Below are 22965 nucleotides of genomic sequence, written 5' to 3' on the forward strand. Positions count from 1 at the left end.
AAGCGGAAAACACCAGTTATCAAGGGAAATTACGTAAATGAGAGCAGTTAAACAGTAATTAACATGCAAAAGGTAAATGCAAGTCCTATTAGCAGAACATGTATAAAACAAAAAAAAAAATCCTGAAATGTGATACATGAGCAGTTTCTTTCCACTTGTTTTTGCCTCAGTGGATGTTATGTTTTTTAGGCACACTGCCTAATTGGTGCACCGCGGTGCTTACTTTCATTTGTATTATTACTGTAGGCCTAGTAAAGCAGGTTTCAGTCTCTCTTCTGAAAGTCCATGACCTCAGCTCCAAAGAGCCTTGGATGTAAACTGCAGTTGGGCAGATAAAGATTTTTTCCTAGTGTTGAAGTATCTCAAGAGTCTCTTAGTTTCAACACCATACAAGCTTTACTAGTTGATAATGAAATGGAGCTTCTTAAACACTTTATTCTGTTCTTTGTATTAAACCATTCAGGGATTTGATGAATCCCCTTGATATTTTAGATACATAAATGATGTGCTTGGCCAATATACGATAGATTAAGAAAGTATTCAGACCCCTTTCTGCACACTGTTGCAGGTTTAATTTTAAATGAATACATTTTCCATTTTTGTCAATCAATCTACATTCATAACCCATAATGACAAAGTGAAAATTTGTTTTTGCAAACTTATTAACAATCAAAAACTGAAATTTCTTATTCTTATAAGTATTCAGACCTTTTGTTGCGGTACTCCAACTGGTGGTCAAGTGCATCCTGTTTGTTTTAATTCTCCTTAAGATGTGACCAGAACTGCACTGGAGGCCACCTGTGGCAAACTGATTTGATTGAACATCGTTTAGAAAAGAGCACACCTGTGTCTATAAGGATACAACTCATGCTGCATGTAAGGTCATAAACCAAGCCATGAAGTCCAAGAAACTCTTTGTTGTCCCCCACGGTAGAAACGGTGGTGAGGCACACATCAGGGAAAGGCTATAAAACTATATCTAAAACTTTGAGTGTTTCCAGGAGCACAGTTGCCTAAATAACTGTGAAACAAAAGAAAGTTGGAACCACCAGCACTATTCCTAGAGCTGGCCAAACTGAGTAACTGGGCAAGAAGGGCCTTGGTTAGGGAGGAGGAGAGCAAGAAGCAAATGGTTTACTGTAACCAAGCTTCAGAAGTCCTCTGCTGAGATGGGAGAACCAGTTGGAAGGACAGCCATCTCAGCAGCACTCCATCAATTAGACATTTATGGTACAGTAGCTAGACGGAAACCACTGTTGAGGTTAAGGCTTATGACAGCCCACTTGGAGTTTGCCAGACTTCATTTGTAGGACTCTGGGAACATGACTTAAAAGATTCTCTCGTTTGATCAGACAAAAATTCAACTCTTTGGGCAAAACTCCAAGCACTATGTCTGGCACAGTTTGGGCAGTGCTCATCGCCTGCTTAATACTTCCCATATGGTGAAGCATGGTGGTGCCAGCATCATGATATGGAGTTGCTTCTCAAGTGCAAGGACCAGAAGACTGGTCAGAATTGAGGGAGAGAATGTTGCAGCCAAATACAAATAGGTCTTTGAAGAAAACCTGCTCCAGAGTGTATGCAATATCAGACTGAGGCAATGGTTCATCTTTGGCAATACAGCCAAGACAATGCTCGAGTGACTTTAGGTCAAGTTTCTGTATGTCCTTGAGTAGCTCAGCCAAAGTGCAAATATAAACCTCACAGAACATGTATTATAGAGACACCTGAAGATGGCAGCTCACAGATATAATATTATCCAGTTTAATGGAGTTGGAGAGGATCTACCAGGAAGAATGGGACAAACTAAGCAAATTCCAGGTGTGTATAGCTTCTAGAGATTAACCCAAGAACGTTTGAAACTTTAACTGCTGCCAACGGTGCTTCTATAAAGTACTGAATTAAGGGTCTGAACACTTATATGAATAAGAGATTTCAGTTTTTAAATTTAAATATTATTGTTAAACCTTCCTGAAAACATGTTTTCACTTAGTCATTATAGGTTATTGAGTGCAGCTTGATGGGTAAAAATGGAAAATTTATCCCTTTAAAATATCTTCAACACGATAAAGTACAGAAAGTAAAGGGATCTGAATTCTTTCTGAACCAACTGTATTTAACCCCATACATTAAATAAAACAATAGCCTCATCTACTGTAGGTGTTGTGCTGTGCTGTTGTTATCCCCATGTCCAGTGTGAATACCAGATGAAGTTTTCCCTGCATTGGGTGTTTTGGCAGTTGTGTTTCTATTGCTTGTGAAATTCTCACAGTGCTTCAAATGGTTCATCTTAAAAGTGGAAAATGCAAACACCAGCTTGATTTGATTTCTTTAGGTATAAAATATAGCTTTTGGAAGGAGACAGCACTCGACTCCTTTCAATGGCTGTTTTATGTTGTTTTTCATTGCATGTGTTATCATGCTGCAGAAATTCAAAACCTGATATGGCTACCCTAAGAAATAATTCTGATTTAACTTCACCAAATTGTACTGTGAATTCATGTCTTCTGCTATATTCTGAACATGATTAATATCCCTAGGTCTTTCTTGTTGATAAACCAATGTCTAATACACTGTCCATTTAGTGTCTGTGCATTTAATTTAAGGTCTAGTGGCTGCTGCACGTATGTAAGAAAGAAAATGTTCTTGCAGCCCATATGCACTGGTTTAGTATGGCCGGCCAGCTGGAGAGCATGGTGAGATATCTCCACCCCAATCCCCCAGAGCTGTATGAGTAGGCAGTGTCACAGCATCACACCATATTGCTCACTGCATCTTAATAAAGCCGAAATTCAAAGTTTAATAAAGATAGAATCTGAATATTACAGAATTAGAGAAACAATATCTATGCAGTGTTATGCCTAATGATATTCTGTCTTGTAATTTGGACCATTACTTTTTCCCGAAGCCCAGGAGCTTATTATTTGGAGATACTTTCAGGGTTGTTTCTGACCTTGTGCCCAAAGCTACTAAAATTCTGTTAGAAAAAATTATTTTGTTAAAAGTCTGCAATGATAAATGGATAGTTGTAGAAAAGGCTGCTGCTCTTATTTAGTTGAGCAGTCTGGTTTTCATTGTAGTCTATTGAAATTGCATTTTATCTTGCACGATGTGTACGCTGAAGCTATAATGTGTATAAAAGATAAGGACCATTAAAATATGACACGCAGGAGAACCAAAAACAACAATATAAATGTCCTGTCATCCAGAAATCTGAGACATATATAATAGTAATAGATAGATAGATAGATACAATAGTAGTAGTAGGAGGAGGAGTACTGTTATGCAGCGAGAGTAAGGTGAAATTCTTACTTGCATGTTCAACGCACATGCAGCGTGTCACGATTTCCCAAGAATTAATTAAAAATACTTCATTTTATTTAATAGAAAAACACATTTCATCGTACCTGATGCACTCCGTACCCATGTTGCCATAACAGCCAAAACAAGAGAGCTCAATAAGACCTAAACTTAGAATAAGATCTTCCACCAGGGGTGCTTGTATAATTACCTTTTTTCAAATTAAAACAAAAGCAGTGTAGATCAGTTTTGCCCATGCAGTAATTTCCGTTGCTTTCAAACTGAACATTTTTTTACCTTAATGGGACAGCAGGGCCTCATACTGAATCCCTATTTATCTTTGGTATCCCCTGTATCACTAGTATCAGTTTATAACTCTAATGATACATTTGAAAGATTCAACCCAGATGGGCTCAGCTGTAATCTAATAGTGTGTGCTTTGTGAATGTTTCAGGGACTTGAGGTTTTAATGCTGATTTCTGCAATGTTTAGGACAGACTACTTCTAAAATACATAGTTACATTGTATCTATACTTTCAAAATGTAATAACAACATCAGGGTATGTAACTACAACTATGTAACAGATGTTCCATAGTCTGGGCAATTGTAATGGAGAATTGCAGTGATAACTGCATAGGTTTTTGATGACTGATCTTTTTTAAATGGTTAAAACACTTTGCAAAATGGTTAACGCTTTTGCCTCACGGATCCATTATCCTGAGATGGAATTCTGTCTGGAGATATGTGTGTAAAATTTGTACATTCTACCCATGTCTCCCTATGTCTTCTTCTTGGGTTTTACTGCCACATCCCATGGACATGTAGGTTGGGTTATGTGGCCATATGTGTGAGAGCGTGAGTGCTGTTATGTTTGTCAGTGGGACCTGCAATGGAATGGCACCCCATCCTGGGCTGTTTCCTGCCTTGCTGTGATGCTTGGAATGGCTCTGCGACCCTGTGTACCTTGATTGAATGATGCAAGTTTGGCAAGTATTATGTTAGGGATGGGTATAACAATTCAATTCAATTCTCCATTACAACTGCCCAGACCATGGAATATCTGTTACATAGTTGTAGTTACATACCCTGATATTTTTATTACATTTTGAAAGTATAGATACAATGTAACTATGTAAGTACACTTGTTTTTGGATCAGTGATAAATCGGTACATTGTAATTATATAAACTGTGGAATAACAATGACAACTGAGTAATTAACTATAGTGTTATCTTTGTATTATAAGTAAATGTCAGTAAGTACGGAGTAATAACTCGTAGTTACACTGTACTTATACAGGTAATTACATAGTAGTTACAGTGTAATTATTGGACACTTAATGTAAAGTGTTACCGGTTTGAGTTCTGGATTGGTAGGGTTTAGAGGTTCTGGCACTGGTGGTGCATTTTGCAGCATTCAGTCTAATAAAATTCAGGCCTTGAGTTCTGGAAACATTAGTTTTAGCACTTAATTCTGGAACATTTAGGAGAGATACCTGGCAGCTTTCATTTTCTCTGACAGTTCCTTGGTCTTTTACATTTTTGCAAACATCATTTCCAGCATTGCAAAGACCAAGGAATCCACTAGTTGTGTCTCTTTTTTATTTCAAAGTGTTGTTAACAATGTTGAAAATTAATTATATTCTCTTCTGGTGCCGTATTGTTTTCTTATGGGTGCCCCCATTTATATTGAAAGCTACTGTACACCTATCAGGCAGAAACAATCAGGAGTGTGCAACACATGACATCATAAATGTGACAGTATAGTGTACGCATTCTCCCGATCGCCTGAGATTTCATATTTCTCTTAAAATAGAAAAAAACCTTTAGTGATCATTCTTAAGAATTATTTATCTTTTCTATGAATTTCTTTAACATCTGCTCAATTTGGATCTGATAGCCTGTCTCCTTTTGGCACACACTGTATCCTGACTTCAGTCTTTGATTCATGTTTACTTATTTCATAACTTCACAGTGTCAGCCTTGGCTTGTTGTTTTGACTTTGACATTTCTCATTTAAAAATGCTACTATCCAATGGAGCTACTACAGCAAATTGGGGTTATGAACTTGGTATTCTAAAGCACAGAGTCCCACAATTCTCAAAAATGCCCACTAGGGGGGAATTTACCATCTTACTCTCTGATCCCTCCATTCCACCTAGGTGAGTGTTGTTCATCATCCTCTCCCGAAGAGTGGAGGGCTCTTTTTTAACTCCCAGCCAAGGAGTGCTTCCGGTGCTCCAACTGTTTCTTCCAGGCAGTATCAGGTGGGGCCACACCAGTCATGGTGCAGTTAATATCTGATGGGTCCCCCTGGCAGCACTCACAGAACTTGGCACAGCAGTGCCATGGGGCCACAACTCCCATGTTTCCCTGTGGGTATCCATACTGGGGCTTGCCAGATGAGATGTTGATGCCTAGTGTACAGGGGAAGCTTTGCCCATGTCAGGCACTCACCCACTGTTCCTCCATACCTGCTGGGACTACACCTCCAGTGCAGCAGTTACAGCAATGTCCTTTTGGGCCCACATCCTAGAACAGATGGGGACTATCATAGCACCTTCACAGACCTCCTATAGGCTAGCCTTCTACCCAGGCAAGGGAGCAGAGTCCATCTTGGCTGGAACGCTGGTTCCTTCCTAACAATGAATGAACAGTAAAACATTCACAACACCAAAACTCTGACATATCAATTCAAGCTACTCAAAACACAGTCTGACATGTCCTGTTAATTCATTTGACTATGATGAAAACCAGACAATCGCATTTGGATGCCGACAATCAGACGTAACATCTGCAGGTTTCTCACTGGCACTTGGATCACTTACAAACAATTTTGAGGTCCCTTGCATGTTACAATTCATACTGCATTTATGTGCAAAATTTAAATAATTAAGACGAAGAACTGCTGTCTATTTGGAACACAGCTGGGAGGCAGCCTTTTCTAATCAAAAGAAATTGCAACACATTTATCGCATTAACGTAATAGTTCTCTAAATGCATTTATATTTCATTTTTTTCTCTCTGTGGAAGAACTAATGGAGTGCGGCCCACAAGCTTTTTAAAAAAACAAGAGGGCTGTAAAATTTTATGAGAAACTGAAATAGGAAAGGAAAAAAAAACATCAAATTATCTAGAGTCTTACACATGAAAATGTGGTAGCAGTCATTAAGAGATTTACATGCATGCTGAAATATTTATAGTGAAATTAATGTATTGAGAGGGAACATCCACCACAACCTACTACCACCAGCCGTACTTCAGACTTAAAAAACATCAGACTTCTTTAATTAGATATAAATGTATAGTGTAAACCAGAATTGGTAGGAATCCTAAATTTGAACCTTAAAAATAAAATTTATGTCTGTTAAACGTGTATGAATCGGTGCATTGATCTATGTGCTTGTTTGAACGGGTCTCCTCACATCCTTGTTCATCTGATGCATCAGCTCCCAGCATCACTCTGAGCAAATTACCTCACTCTCCAGGTTAGTCAATGAATCCTTGTACAAGTCAATAAATAACACCAGGTAATCAGATATCAAAGCAGCTTCATGACCCAGTTTCATGGCTAAGCACCTTTCAGTGAAGCCATTAATTTCAAGTTTTCTTCTCCAGCTCAGTGTTTAACTCATAATGTCTCTCTAAGCCAGTTTCCTAACCTAACATTTCAATCAACGACTCTCAGTGTAATTCTCAGTGAGTCCTGTCACCACTCTCTTTAGTAGGCAATTAGCCACTGTCCTAGTGTGACGTCAAGGCAAGTCTCATGAAACACTCAAATTGGCCATTAATGTGTACGGGTATAGTGACATTGAGGTAAGTCTCATTAAATACCCAAATTAGCCACTGATACACATAGTGACGTTCAAGTGAGTCTAACTGAATGCAGAAATTAACCAATTATGTGCATAGCGACATTGATGTGAGTCTCATCAAATACCCAAATCACTGAAACACATAGTGACATTGGGGTAGATCTAATCAGATGCCCATATCAGCCACTAACACACATAGTGAAAATGGAGTGAGTCTAGTCAAATATCCAAATTAGCCTCTAATGCACATAGTGACATTGGGGTGAATCCCATCAAACATCTATATTAGTCACTGTTTCCCAGTATGTCACCAAGGTGATTCTCATTAAACAGTCAATTCAACGACAGTGCCTAGCTGTGAAAAGTCTCATGGTCTAAACAGAACCTGGCCAGTTTTCCTCACCTCCCACCTACCTATTACTTAGTCTCAAGGACTCAGACAGCATTTCTGCAATATTTAAAACTATTTTACAATCCCTCCCTTTCAAAGATTCAAGAGGACAATGGGAAAAGGATCTCTCACTCAACATTTCAGAAAAGGAGTGGAAGGTAGCAATGCAGAGAATTCACTCGAGCTCCATATGTGCAAAGCATAGAATTATCCATCCATCCATTATCCAACCCGCTATATCCTAACTACAGGGTCACGGGGGTCTGCTGGAGCCAATCCCAGCCAACACAAGGTGCAAGGCAGGAAACAAACCCTCGGCAGGACGCGCACACACAAATACACACCCACACACTAAGGACAATTTAAAATCGCCAATGCAACTAACCTGCATGTCTTTGGATTGTAGGAGGAAGCCAGAGTACCCGGAGGAAACCCACGCAGACACGAAGAGAACATGCAAACTTCACGCAGGGAGGACCCGGGAAGTGAACCCGGGTCTCATAACTGTGAGGCAGCAGCGCTATAGAATTATTCAACTCAAAATTATATATCGAGCACATCTCTCTCGTTTAAAATTGTCCAAAACGTTTCCTGGGCAAGATCTAACCTGCGAACGCTGCAATCAAGTTCTGGCCTCACTGGGCCACATATTTTGGTCGTGTACCAAATTAACATCATTTTGGACCAAAATCTTTAAATGCCTTTCAGACAGCCTGGGTGTCACAATCTCTCCTAATCCACTAATAGCTATGTTTGGTGTACTCCAGGATGTGCTTAAAGTGGAGAAGGACAAACAAACTGTGATTGCCTTAACTACACTATTGGCACGTAGATTTATCTTGCTCAATTGGAAGAATCCTAACTCTCCTGTTCAAAGTCAGTGGGTAACTGATGTTATATATTACTTGAAACTGGAAAAAATCAAATTTGCACTTAGAGGATCCATACAAAACATTTTCAAAACTTGGCAGGATCTAATCAATAACATTTTAGAATAAGCATTTAAATTGAGGAAGCAGGTTCTCTCCCCTCTTATACTCCATTTATATTTATTCATTTATTAATTTATCTATTTACTTATTTTTACTAGCATAAAGTTTTACTTGGTTGGGCCTAGCTCTTTTTCTCAGAAGTGGGGGTTGATTTGTTTCAAACCTTTTTTTTTTTTTTGTAAAACTCAAGTTATGTGTATGGAATGTTATTTGATTTTAATAAAATCATCCATCCATCCATCCATCCTCTTCCGCTTATCCGAGGTCGGGTCGCGGGGGCAGTAGCTTGAGCAGAGATACCCAGACTTCCCTCTCCCCGGCCACTTCTTCTAGCTTAATAAAATCAATAAAATTAAAAAAAAAAAAAAAAAGTCTCATGGTCTTCCAGTTCAGTCACTGATTACAATATCTTCCTGAACAGATCTTCTCTAAACTCAGTGCCAACAACAATATGCATTTGTATAGCACATTTTCAAACATGATAGCCAAAGAGAGTTACAAAAAGAAAGTACAAAATTTTATAAATCATTATTTTAAAAGTAGTAATGAGATAGAAAATGGCCAGCTTAATAAACAAAGGCTGTGGCCAGATGACCTGGGAGATGAGAAAAACAAAAATTCCAAGTAACTTGTTGCTGGACAAAATAAACTTCAAGGCATCTAAGATCAAAAGACCGCCCAGCCGCTGCTAGGCATTCTAGTATGTATTACCATTATAAGGATACTTTTTTTTTTTTGCATCCTCAGCCTTTAATTTGGCACATACCAGAAGAAAACACACAAAAGTAGTGATTAGTGACTACAGAACAAAATAGGAACAAAAAGTGCATTTTATGATAAAAGCCCATTTCCACCTCCCACCACTGTAAGGGGAAAAAAGAAATTAAGAAAAATCCTATAGCTCTACCAAGTGTTCAGCCATACTGTCCTGGTGTGTTTCTAAACTCTTACAATAAAGAATTCCAGGTTTTTGGTGCATAAAAACAAAATGCCTTCTCACCAGTTCTTTTACGCTTCATTCTCAGAATAATAAACAAGCCACTGCTAGAGGATCTAAGGTTACAGTAAGGTACTCCAAACTATAAGAAGTTGCTAGATTGTGTATGCAAGTAGAAGTAGTTTAAAATCAGTCCTAAAGGACACAGGCAGGCCATATAAAGATACTGGAATAACATGCTCAGATTTTCTTAGTTTTAGTTAAGATTCTTTCAGGATGAACACACTTTATTAGGTAATCCTGATAGGACTTATTGCAAAAATCCAGATGGCTGTAGGAAAATGAGTAACGATGTGAGAAGAAGAATTGATTGATTGATGTTAATCAATCAGTTAATTAATTATCAGTTTCACTTCTGACAATGTTTGCTACATGGTCCTTTGCCTGTGGTGTGGTATGATGCTGCCATCTTTAGCCCACTCTTAGGCTCTTTGCTGTTCACTCTGCAATTCATAGGGAAAAGCATTAACTCTGTCTGGCACAGGGATCAGTCACTGGCACAGAACATAGCAGAGTGGATCTTAGAGCTAGTTCAGGGTGTCCAACTCCAAAACTTTATGGAGAATATCTTCCTGGCCAATGTAAGTCTGTGAGCTTTCTGCTCAAGACAGTGGGTGACGTCTCACCCAAAACAGAGTGGCTTGTCAGCTGTCAGGACATAGAAAGACAGAGAAGAGATGAATACAGCTAGCTCTGGTGATTGGATCAAAGTCACTTCCAGTTACAGATCCAGTGTGTGCTTATAGGTGCCTTATTTTGTCCATCACATCCAGCCGGAGTTCAGTTTATGGTTATACTGTAAGCCTTTCTTTCAGAAGGAGTTTCTGCAGAAGTGTCAGCTCAACTTTGGTTTATACCTTTGTTATCAGATGAATTACAGAGCTGATAAAAGTGTTGGTAGAGTGGCAGTTCAGCCATTCACTCAGAATTACAGGTTTGGGTGCAGGTGGATTTCTGCATCCCAATTTAATCTGCTGTTTTAACAGGCCTTGTGTGCCAGTAAAAACCTAATAAAATAGGCAATGTATACTTTGTCCTACATGATTAAAGATCAAAGAGTGCATTAAGTCTTGTTATTGACATTATGTGGAATAAACAATCTTAATAAAATGTTTAAGGTGTGATTTGAAGTTTAGTTCTGAATCTATAATGCTGCTCAGATTCTTTACTTCTGGCCTTATTTCTAAAATCAGAGGATCCTGGTCTCAGATACCCAGCAATTGCCTCTTTACATCCTAGTCAAGTCATTGGTTCTGAGTGTGACTTTGAGGGGATTTCCTGACACCGCCACCCTACCATGGACTCCAAATTCAAGACCCAGGGAGTCTTGTACATACTAATGTTGTTTATCCCAGCTTAGCAGTTCACTTTTACTGTATTCTCTGAGTCAACATTCTTATTTTCCAGCTCAGCTGCTGGTTTCCTGTGTGATGCTGAACAGCACATTTGTCATTCATTGTCTTTTCTCATCGTGCAAAGCATTTATGAATTTCATTTATTCTGTTGGATCAGGTTCTCTACAAGAACAGAAGAATTGTATAGGAAGCTATCAGACTGAATGTGAATTTCAGGTAGTTCAGTTGGATTCAGAAGGTTTTTCTTTTGCTTCTCCCTTGTTTTTCTTTTGGGAAGCTAGAGCAGATATGTATTAATGACTCGGCCTCTTCAAGGCAAAACCGCTCATTTTTAGCCCCTAAGCCCAAGGGTGAGACTCTTGAAAATGGTGAGTCATTGGTATCGTGCTTCAGGAACTCCCTCTAGTCCAGTGATCTCATTATAATGATATCATTGTTCCTGAGCTCAGGAATGGAAAAGCAATTGATGATGGTTATCATTAGGCCATCAGTGTTGTTCTTCATAGGACACCTCAATAGCTAAGAATGCTGCAAGTCTCCAGTGTATTGACCTGAGGTGGAGGTCAGATATGAAGCAGTTAATCCAAATCATTCTCTTTGACCTGTTCTCTAGAAAATTAAAGAGACATTTGCTTCATGGCTCTGTGCACAAAAGAAAATAAAGTGTTTTTTCAGATTAAACAAATTCAGCATTTCAATGGGTTTATTCTAGAAGCATAGGGAACAAGGCAGGAAATAACTATGCACCAGTCTGTCATAAATTAGGTGAAATCACCTAACCAAGAAGGTGACCTATGATATTGTCTGTATATGATAGTTAGTTAGTGCTAAAAGTTTGGGTCAACTGGGTTTCAGTTGCCATCTTGCTCATTCTCAGCATTGCTGCTCACCTATACCATGGTATCCTGACACCAATTATCAGCGCTTCATACAGTTCATGACAAATTGAGCCTAGAAGAAAAATCTGAAGAGTAGCGTGAGGGTATTGATACGGAACTGCAGTGAGATTCCTACTAGAAACGAACGATTCCTATGTGGCTGAGCACCCATGAGCCACTGTCACTCTGTCTGTCTGACCTTGTAGACGTACTGCATGGCTAAAATGCCTAGAGGGCCAAGGAAATTGATCCTTACAGTTTCCCCATATTTACTTTTTACAGAGTATCGCCTGTGATAATCTGGGAAAGCTAGACGGCTGCTCCCAGGGGCCTGCATTACATTTTGCTTCTATTTTTATCAGACGTGTTTTTAACGATTGCCTCCTGCTTTGCCTTGTTTATGCAGCATGTACAGCCAAATGTGGCCTTCTTTGAACTCTTTTATGTAATTAAGAAATGATGTATTAATGAACAGGGATAAAAAGGGGATACCTGACTTTAAATTTGTATCTGTTTTCCTTGGAAAGGTATATGTAATGTAATTGTGTACAGACTAGAGGAAAAGAGCTGGGTTTTCACATTAAGGCATGTTAATGTATGACATGAGTTATGCACTGTCATGATTTGTCTCCTTTTTTTAAGCCTGGTAGCACAAATAAAGATGTTTGTATTTTATAGCCAGAAAGTAAAGAATCCCCCACAATTTTTGAATACTAGATCTTGCAGTGAGCCAATTATGAAAAGATGCTTTATATCTCCAAGCTATTTGCAGAGCATTCAGTGCTTCTGTCTTCTGATTTGTATTCTTCCATTTCTCTTCCTGATCAGAGTAATGTTCAAAGAATTTACTCCCATATTGTAAAAGATACTTATCATTAAAAACCATTCCATAAGCTGTTTAAAGTTGATCCTCCAGCTAGGATGTTGGATATCTCTGGGTCCACAATTCTTGAGGTTGATCCTCCAATTAGCTGTGAACCACCCAATATTACTGAGATTGCACAGGTGGTGAACCAGCTGAGGGTAGGGAAGGAAGGGATCAGTGGTATCCGAGATGAATTTATCCAGGCTGGTGGTAAGACTGTCCTCCTGACATTGCAAGCAATCTTTGCTTCCATTTGGGAGACTGGTGTCATCCCAACTGACTGGAGTACGGGACTTATCGTCCCTATCTGGAAAGGGAAGGGTGATCGCCTGGATTGCAACAACTACAGGGGGATAACACTGCTCTCGGTGCAGGGTAAGGTCCTTGCTAGGGTTATCCTCAATAGGATCTGTGATCACTTGCTCACCTATCAGTGACTGGAGCAGTCTGGTTTTACACCTAAGAAGTCTATCATTGAGCGCATCCTGGCACTGAGGGTTCTCATGGAGCTCAAACGCAAATATCGGCAGAGTTTTGTTGTCACCTTTGTCGATTTTCATAAGGTGTTCAACTCAGTTGATCGGGCTGCCATGTGAGACTTTCTGAGACTTCACGGGATCCCCTAGAGGTTGCTGGATATCATGGCTGTCTGTACACTGGTACTGTGAGTGCCGTGCAGAGTGGAGGCAGAACCTCTGTGTTTTTCCCTCTGGGTTCATCAGGGGTGTGTTCTTGCTCATACTCTGTTCAATACTTGCATGGACTGGGTGTTGGGCAAGGTTGTGAGGTCCAGCGGCTGTGGAGCATCTGTTAGTGAAGAAAGATTCACTGATCCTGATTTTGCCAATGATACTGTGATCTTCGCAGAGTCAATGGAGGCTCTTATCAGGGCTTTCAAGAGACTGAGCAAGGAATCTGAGTGTCTGGGCTTGCGAGTGTCCCGGATAAAAACCAAGATCCAGGCCTTTAATGACCTCTTAAGCACAGCCATCAGCAGTGTGTCTCTCTGCAGAGAGAATGTTGACCTTGTTGAGAGGTTTACTTACCTTGGAGGTGAAATTTATGTCTCTGGTGACTCTTCCTATGAAGTCAGTAGATGGACTGGGAGAGTATGTGGGGTCATGAGGTCACTGGAAAGGGGTGTGTGGTGCTCCCAATATCTATGCAGAAGGAAGAAGGTTCAAGTCTTTAGAGTCCTTATGCTTCCTGTCTTGCTATATGGTTGTGAGACATGGATGCTATCCAGTGACCTGAGACAAAGACTGGACTCCTTTGGTACTGTGTCTCTCCGGAAAATCATTGGGTCCCACTGGTTTGACTTTGTGTCGAATGAGGGGTTGCTCGTGGAGTCCCAAATGAGGCACATTACCTGCATTGTGAGGGAGCTTCAGTTACAGCATTACGGCCATGTGGCGCAATTCCCCGAGGGTGATCCAGCTCGCAGGATCCCCATTGTTGAGGACCCAAGTGGCTGGACCAGGCCAAGGGGATGCTCATGTAACACTTAGCTGTGGCAGATAGAGGGTCATTTCCGGAGGATGGGGCTGGACCACGTGTCTGCCTGGGGGGGGTGGGGGGTGGGGGGGGGTTTCCAACTAGGATTCCGAGCTGGAATGTGCTGACCATAGATGAAAGTAATGGTCTACAGAACTAGTGATGATAGTATTGTCATTAAATAAAAATGCTGCAAATGTTAAAGCTACATTAAAAAATTGATTAGCTCTATGTTCATTGAGGACTGATTAAAAGCAGATCACACTGCATCGTAAAACTAACTCAACAGAAAAAATTAATAATAAATATGTACCTGCTCTTCACTACATTGTGCATTCGTGTCTCTGTGTTTTATTCCTGTGTGCTCGGGTGCATTCAACACCCATCCACTGTATTAAGTGCCTTGTTATTAATTCTGAAGTAGAATTAATAACTTACTGAATGGCAATGGGATTTATTGCAAAAGGGTAGCGACCAGTAAATGTATTTGCCCTTTGTGCATGTATGCTGCTTTCAAAGTGTGCAAATTACAGTTTAGATGCATACAGGAAAGCAGCACAGTAAGCGTCATGAAAAGTAAGTGCATGGTTTTCTTCCATAAATGATGGCCAGTCAGGGAGTGAAAGGTTGTAATGGGCAGGATCCAATCATGGAAATGCCATCTAATAAGTGCAAACCAACCAGAGCACAATGGGGTCAGCATTTTAAAAAAATTCATCCACACTGAAATGCCAAAAAGTGTTTTAAAAGTGCATTTTCAAAAACAGTCATTTTTGTTACTTGAAAATGCTGAGTTCTCCGATATGTAATGGAAATGTGCAAGTCTGAACAGGGCCTAAGAGAGAACTCAAAGTACAAAAGATCTATATAAAACTAAATATCTGTGTCTTAATTAATGAGCCTTCCTTAACACATTGCTTTTCCCCGGTCTGTTTTTTTAATGTCATCCAAATACAGTCTAAAGCACTTTCTCTGTCTTTGCATACAATGCTGCTGCAACAACCTCTTCTTGTCAACTTGTCAGTTAGCCTTCTGCTCCTAACACTAATTGCAATATACCTCTTGCTTGAAGTGTTTTTAAACCCCCACAATGGGTTCACTTTTGGCCTTCTTGGTCATAGGGACACAATATTAGAGCTTCTTCAAACCTTATATCCACTGACTTGGTTCTTCTCAAATATTATGGAGGAATCTCTTATAGTTCCTCCAAGGGCACCACTATTTCTCTCATGATGTGGCACTCCAGGCATAAGCCACTGACTAGGCTCACCACCCCAAAGAACCCCTTGTCTTCTCATTCTGGCTAATAGAGATGTTCTTTCAGCATGTGTAGACCTCATCTTCTGATCAAGGAGGCCTTTGTTATCCACTTTTGGGATGCCCCTAGTAGGATTGCATTAAGTTATGTTTTATTTGTTTAAATTGATTAAGTGCATACCGATTGTGTAAACTGGCACAAAAAGTAGATTGAAAGTTTTTATACATAAAGGCACTATTTTTATTTCTTCAGTTCTAGGTTGACCCCACTACATCTTCTAAATCTCAAGAGAAAACATTATAACTGCTTCCAGTTAGTTAACTTGAACATGTTATATTTATTTTTTGAAATTCGGCAAAAAATTAACCCTGAGTACAACTGAATGTGTCTTTTATAGTGTCAATGCCAATGCTTCATATAAGTGCTTGGGATAAACTGGCAGGGATAGTCATTATGGGGCCTTGTCTCCAGTGAGCCACCGATGAAGCAGTTCATATTGAGTACTGAGATTATGGTGGATATGTTAGCCAATGAGTCAGGTGAACTATCCAATGATCATCTACAAATTCCCAATGTTCTTTTTTCTTCTTTCCAGACATGGCTGAAAAACTACGGTTACCTTCTTCCACATGACATCCGGACATCGGATCTGCGCTCAGAGAAAGCCATGCAGTCTGCTGTTGCTGCTATGCAGCGCTTCTATGGGATACCTGTCACAGGGGTGCTTGACCAGACAACGATAGAGTAAGAAACGTTAACATGTCCCATAAATTTGAAGTGGGTGGCTTGTCAGATACCTGCACAGTGGGAAATGCAGACATCAACCATATCTTTGCAGGAGAAATTAATGTCTGGGTATTGATGTGGAAAACTACTTGGATTTAATGTTTACTGTAATAAAATGCTGACATTTCACAGTGAAGGACTTAAATGTTAACACCTCTTTCTTTCTATCTATCTTTCTTTCTTTCTTTCTTAAATTTATTTGTATATACAGTATCACTGAAGAAAATTGTAATATACTAAAGTCATACAAAGTGATATGAGGACAGTGAAGGGCACATTATGCAGTGCTGCCTATGAGCAGCAGTACCTCATACGCAGAGGATTTTCTTCTTCTGCCATAACTATATCCAAAAAATAATGCCTTTTGCAAAACAAGCCACATAGTAAAAGTTAAAGAATGGAAAAAGGGTTACAAAAGTAAAAAACACTGAATAAAAAGGGCTTTCTGCGGTGGGTTGGCACCCTGCCCGGGATTGGTTCCTGCCTTGTGCCCTGTGTTGGCTGGGATTGGCTCCAGCTGACCCCTGTGACCCTGTGTTCGGATTCAGCGGGTTGGCAAATGGATGGATGGATGGAAAAATGGCTTTAGAAAAGACAGGTGCAACTGATGTTCCTGCACCATTGTATGTAATTTTCTGGTCAATTTTCTGCTCAATCTGGACAGAAGACTAACCAAGTAATATAGCCGACTCCTCTTAAGGATAACAGAAGGAAGGGAAGTGTCTAAAATTATGTATGAATGCCTGGCAATGATGAATAAAATTTACTGAAAATAGTACTGTGGTAAACATGCTAAATGTTTGCTTATCAATTCAATGCCTTGAGCATGGGAAAGGTGTTATATAAATAAAATGTATTATTATTATTATTATTAGAATGTGCCCGGAGATAGCAAACTGTCTGACCATTTTGTGATTGTCCTGTGTTTACTGATAAAAGACTATAATTATGCTTATTATGAGGAGGTGGTGAAGGGCCATATTGTTAATAAAATCTATTCTTGAGTGAAGCTAGTTAATGCCGGATCAAAGTTAACACTGGACAAACAACAGATAAACCACTAGGACAGCTTAAAAAAGTATGTGGCAACTTGAGCAGCCAACATTTACAAATAATACACATAGTTTTTCACTATACAGCAAGTAATGCAGGCCAGGTAGCCTGTAATAATGAGATAAACAACACTCATGTACCACAAAGAAATATAAAATTGATAAGATATTTTGGAATATGGATACTGTGAAAATAAGATGCAAAGCAAACGCAAACATTTATTAAACAGCCAAAGGTAAGCAGTGATACCATTTAGAGGAGTGTGTTGTCCCAGCTAAGGTACACTACATCTACTATGTTCACTTTTAAAAGCAACATTTTTTGACAAAACAATCTCCGTCCACACTAGCATTTTCACAGTGTTTATAAAAGTATTTTATGCATACTAAAACAATTGAAAACACGTAAGACATACTTGTCTGCTGACACAGGGCCTGCACGTTGAAAAGACATCTGGAGCTGAGCATACACTGTAAGTTTCTGGCATATTTGTAACCCTGATTTGCAGTCGTCAATTGATTTTCTGAGTCTGCCCACATTTTAGCTTCATCGACTGTCATTTCACGTGCAGTATGAGAATATGAGGGAGAGAACCACTCACAACTGGGATGTTGCATGATCAGAATAATTTCTGTTATGTCAGAAATTTCAGTCGTCTGTCTTAAAGTGTGAGCAATTTCACTAGCAGAGTGTGCATTGTACATGTATAGCCTGAGCACCCATGCTGTGGAGTGTCAGTAAAATCAAACATATGCAGTTGTGCAAATATGGTGACCCTATCATCCAGGGTGAGTAGTCACTTAATCATGATTTCTAAAAATCACACAAAATGCAATTTAGATGCATTCAGGTAAATAACACACAATCAGCATAAAAAGCAAATTATATGTTGGAATACATGTTTCTTCTATGATGGTTGACTGATCATGGAATAAAGAGTTGTAATGTGCTAGATTCAATCAAAGAAGATCTACGTAATAAGCATGAACCAACCAGAGCATGATGGAGTCTTTCTTTTTCAGAATCCTTTGTTTTCACCTGTCCATACTGTAATGCTGAGATTTCAAAAATCTCCGGCTCTGGGGAGCCTCTTCAAAAGTATTCAGTTGAAAATGCCAAATGTAGTGTGGATGAGAGGTAAAAACTGAGACAAAAATGCAACAATGCACCAGTGTCAATGGGTCCAGGGAGAAGATGTCACTGTGAGTGCAAGGCAGTGTTAAGATAGACAAGAAGGAGGAGCAAATGCTGGGTGTGAAATACTGTATCAGACAAATAATGTGGAGTTTGCTCATTCTTTCCATTGCTATGTGGGGTTTCCTCCTGGTGCTCCAGGTTTCCTCCAACATTCCCAAAGTAGTGTGTTTTAGGTTAATTTGGGATTTCAAATTGGTCATGTGTAGGTGTGAGAAAGAGTGGGCCCTTCGATTAACTGGCAGTTCAGGACTGGTTGCTGCTTTGAGTCTACTGCTGCCAGGATAACAGCCTGCCTCAAACACACTTAACTGGACTTAGCGGCTTATGTTATGTTATGTTATGTTATGTTATGTTATGTTATGTTATGTTATGTTATGTTATGTTATGTTATGTTATAAAGATCCCTGATTCAGATTTTTGCAGATATCAATACTGGCAGGTAGAGTAGGTGACTCAATTCATGTCAGTATAATTTTCTTGTATGTAGCAACTTGAAGTGTAAGGTTGAAATTATTATATGTGTATTTTCATAATTCATATTTTCTTAGGTTTTTGTTTCCCATTCTCTGAAAGATATACTTTCCTCCTTATAAGTTTTTTTTTTTTTTTTTTTATGTAGAATTCATTTCTTTAGTTATTTTTTTCTTATTTCTGTTTTAATGTTGGTGGAAATATTTCATGTTAGGCATTATCTTACAATGTTTGTATACTATTACTATGGGTGTTATGAACTGGATTATTTACTCTAATCTATTTTTCTCAGGTGTTTGTGTATCAAATATCCCCTCCTTTTAAGGAATTTTCAAACCAAGGAATCTGTTTCTGATGTTTGATTCTTGAAATAAAGCTCACTTTTGCTTTTGTGAATTATTTTGCACCATTTGCAACACTTTCATTTTGTTTCTCCTGTCATTAGAACAGTGACCTGTGTTGCCAGGGGTGTTCCTCTAAGGCCATGTCCCCCTGGTAACAATATGACAGGTTAAAAAGTTGCCCTTCAGAGCATTTCCTCATCCAAATTTGCAGATTCAAAACCCTTTTGTCAAATGTATTAATTCTCAAAATATTCCCTCTTAAAAGTCTTGACTCTTTCCTTTCCTACATTTGACCTGATTTTTGACTCTTGATTTGGTTTGACACTCAGTTCTTGATGTCTCAGGTTTGACCCCTTATCTGCTTCTTGATTATTGCTTATCTCTCAGTCCTCCACACAATTTTCCTGGCTAGTTAACACTATTATAGCAATGGACATTGTACAATGGACTATGTTGCTACGAACATACAACCAGACGTATACAGTGTGTATCATCACTGACACAACACTTTAAAGGCCTGCACCTTGAACTTCCTGGCTGTTCAAGATTGTTGATGTGAATAAAAAAATTGTGGTGTGATATTTTGAAATTTAGAATGACTGGTTTTAGAAACCTTGCTTTTTGACTGCATTATTGCTTCATGTTTTTGTTAAGATGATTGGTTAGTGTGATCTCTCAATAATGATCTTTGGCCTAATCCGCAGAACAGCAGTATAACTCAAACATCTCAAATTTTCATGTCATGTAGGAGAAATTCTAAATGTTAAAGTTGCATATACACTATAAAAATCTATTAAGAGAGGAAGATATTTCATTGACATTTACACTACAGATATTATTACACCTGCATGGATGGTTTTAAGATACATGTATAGATGTGTGCCTCTTTATTTTAGTGTTATGTAAGTCCACTCCACTCAAATAAGCAAAGCCAATTATGGAATGATTTGTAAAACATTTCACAGGAATCTCATGTGCTTTGATTCTAATATAAAGATAGACTGTATATACCAGGCATGTCAAACACGTGGCTCCCGGGCCACATGCGGCCCGCAACAGAAATCTGTGCGGCCCGCATGACAGATCCTAGTTAGCACTAAACTTGCACAAAATGATTATTATCATTTGAGATTGAATCATTCTGCATCTTCGGCGTTACTTATTGACTTTTCTTACTTCTGCCATCTGACTAAAGCGCGTTTCCCATGGCATTACGGTAACAGAAACGTCATCCGCTACTATAGCCACGAGCCTTGTCCAAAGTTAATGAGCCGCGACATCACAACTGAAGTGCTAGGCTGCAACAGCCTGGCAGCAGGGGCGGCCTTAGGCATGTGCAAACTGTGCACCTGCACAGGGCCGCCACGCCAATATATATTGAATATAAAACAGAAAGAGAAAATAACGGCACAGCTGACGGCAATGTGGCCGAAAAATATTGTGTTTCTTGTTAATTAGTACACCGTATTTACTAATGTCGCTCGAGTCTGAGCAGTAAGCTATACAGTATGTAGTATTATAACGTTCTGCCGTGATGAGAATATCATGGGCCGCCACTTAGTTTTCAAGTTACAGACACGCGCATATAGATGCGTGACATGAGCACAAGGCGGCTATGCAGTGTACGCAATGGACGTGGCCATCCGCCGTGCATAAGATACCATAATGGCATTGGCGGGCGAAGGGGCCATCGATTCTTTCTCTTCCCAGGGCCGCCACGAGCCTAGAGCCGCCCCTGGCAGGCTACACTATTGGCTGGGCTGCTGAGACTGACCACTGGGCAGAACTGACCATCACAAGTAGTAATAGCTTGTATATTTTCACGTTTTTTTCCTCTAGTTTTATGTAATTTTGCGCTAGTATTGTAACAAACAGTTAGTGCAAACTACAGCTGAAAATCTGAAGTGGACGCGAGAAGTTGGTGAGTTGTTTATTAACAAATGTTTGTGATTTTGAGTTTGTAAAATTAGTGTAGGTCAGGGGGCTTTTTGCATATCGGCTTATTTTACAAAATAAACTTTGAAGTAAACTTAGTAAATTAAAATTTGATTTTTGGAGGATTTGTTTTCCAACTTGAATTACTGAGCAATGAATTCAGTGAGCGTTTTCATAATTTCAGTTCACACGAACAGGACTTTGCGCTGTTTACGTCACCATACTCTTACAATGTTGAGAATGCGCCTGAGAATATCCAAATTGAATTGACTGAACTGCAGTCAGATTCTATTCTGAAGGCAAAATACAATGAAGATGGTGTGCCAGGCTTGTATGCTTACCTGCCACCCTCATATGTGTAGATCCGTAAGTTGGCATTGAGAGTACTGTCTATGTTCGGAAGCACTTACCTTTATGAGCAATTGTTTTCGTTAATGAAAGCTACCAAAACCCCACATCGCTCAAGACTTACCGTCGAGCACCTTTCATCCCTCATAAAAGTTGCAGCTGCACAAGATTTCAAGCCTGATATTGACGAACTGGTTACTAACAAGAGATGCCAAGTGTCGGGACAAAAGAAATAGATCTCACACTGTAAGACTCCTACAGTGTATAAGCAATGAATATAATGTAATGAATAAATTATAATAATATAAGGACCTAGCTACGAGGGTAAGACTCTAATTGTATGCAGTTGTACGGAGATTGTATGGAAATAAATTGCTTTTCTTTAAACTTTAAGTGTTACATTTTTTAAAGTTTTCAGTATGTTACAGTGCGGCCCGCTGACACACGTATGGCAGTCGAAGCGGCCCATCAATGGTAGTGAGTTTGACATGCCTGCTATATACCATACACTGAGCAGATGTGCAATGGAAAAGCTGCAGTGTAAAGCAGTGATTCATCATCATTTCAAGGTTATCCCAATCAGCGCACTTACTAGTTGTTGTGGACACCATGAACATACAAACACAGTGCCCTAAACCTAATACTCTCAAGCCACGCTATCAAACACTTGCACTACACCTTACCAACCCGTGATGACATCACAGCCAAGGTAGTTATGGAAGTTAGATCCATGGGGAAGTCATACAAGCCAATCAAATTCAAATTTTGCCACCTAATGTTGGCATAATTCCTAAAATATACAAGTTTGAGTTAAAAATTGATGAGATGTTTAATAGTTTCTGTGAACTTACACCATGTGTGTCTATACAAATCAGTAACAGATGGCATTTGAACTAAGAACCTTAACTTCAACATATATATTTTTTCAAAATTCAATGGAGAACTCACCCAAATTGACCATCAATCAGTCTTCCTTAATTCATTCTCTGACTTTAGGATGACTGGGTTAGCATGAAAGCTAAGCTAACTGATGACTGTAAACTGTTCTGGTGTGGAAATTTATGTATGGCAGCCCTGGCACCACGTCCAGTGCTGAGCCGATTATGTGTCCTCCACAATCCTGACTTTGGTTAAGCAGTTTCAGTACATTGACCGACAAATGGATTTTGTCTTCTCAAGCTAATATTCATTAACAATTGGAAGCAGTTAACAAATTGACCTATCTAGCATGATGGCAATGCTGAGGCCTCAGCCTTGTTCCATGGCCTCCAATCCATCAAGATCAAGCTACAATTGTATGCCTGTATTGTTGTACTGACAATAATCTTTGTGAGTGACACTTCAAAGATGTCGACCAGCATTATCAAGCAGATCAACATATCCCATCATTGATGCCTGCACCGATCATGTGGCGAATGAGGAAGTTCTATAGTGGATTGGATCAACTAATCTCCACGTCACAGTTGCATAGCGCTGACTCCAAA

At 39.4% G+C, this 22965-nt stretch overlaps 1 protein-coding gene across 1 annotated transcript in view; it reads left to right on the forward strand.

The window, feature by feature from the left end:
* The window catches only part of mmp24 (matrix metallopeptidase 24), a 149940-nt gene that overhangs the window by 72983 nt on the left and 53992 nt on the right, over positions 1-22965 (forward strand). The window contains exon 2 of the mRNA XM_028810610.2: positions 15943-16091. Coding sequence (XP_028666443.1) covers positions 15943-16091 — 149 coding nt within the window. The remainder of the gene's footprint in view (positions 1-15942; positions 16092-22965) is intronic.

Source organism: Erpetoichthys calabaricus, chromosome 10, assembly GCF_900747795.2.
Source record: "Erpetoichthys calabaricus chromosome 10, fErpCal1.3, whole genome shotgun sequence".
Taxonomy (NCBI): domain Eukaryota; kingdom Metazoa; phylum Chordata; class Cladistia; order Polypteriformes; family Polypteridae; genus Erpetoichthys; species Erpetoichthys calabaricus.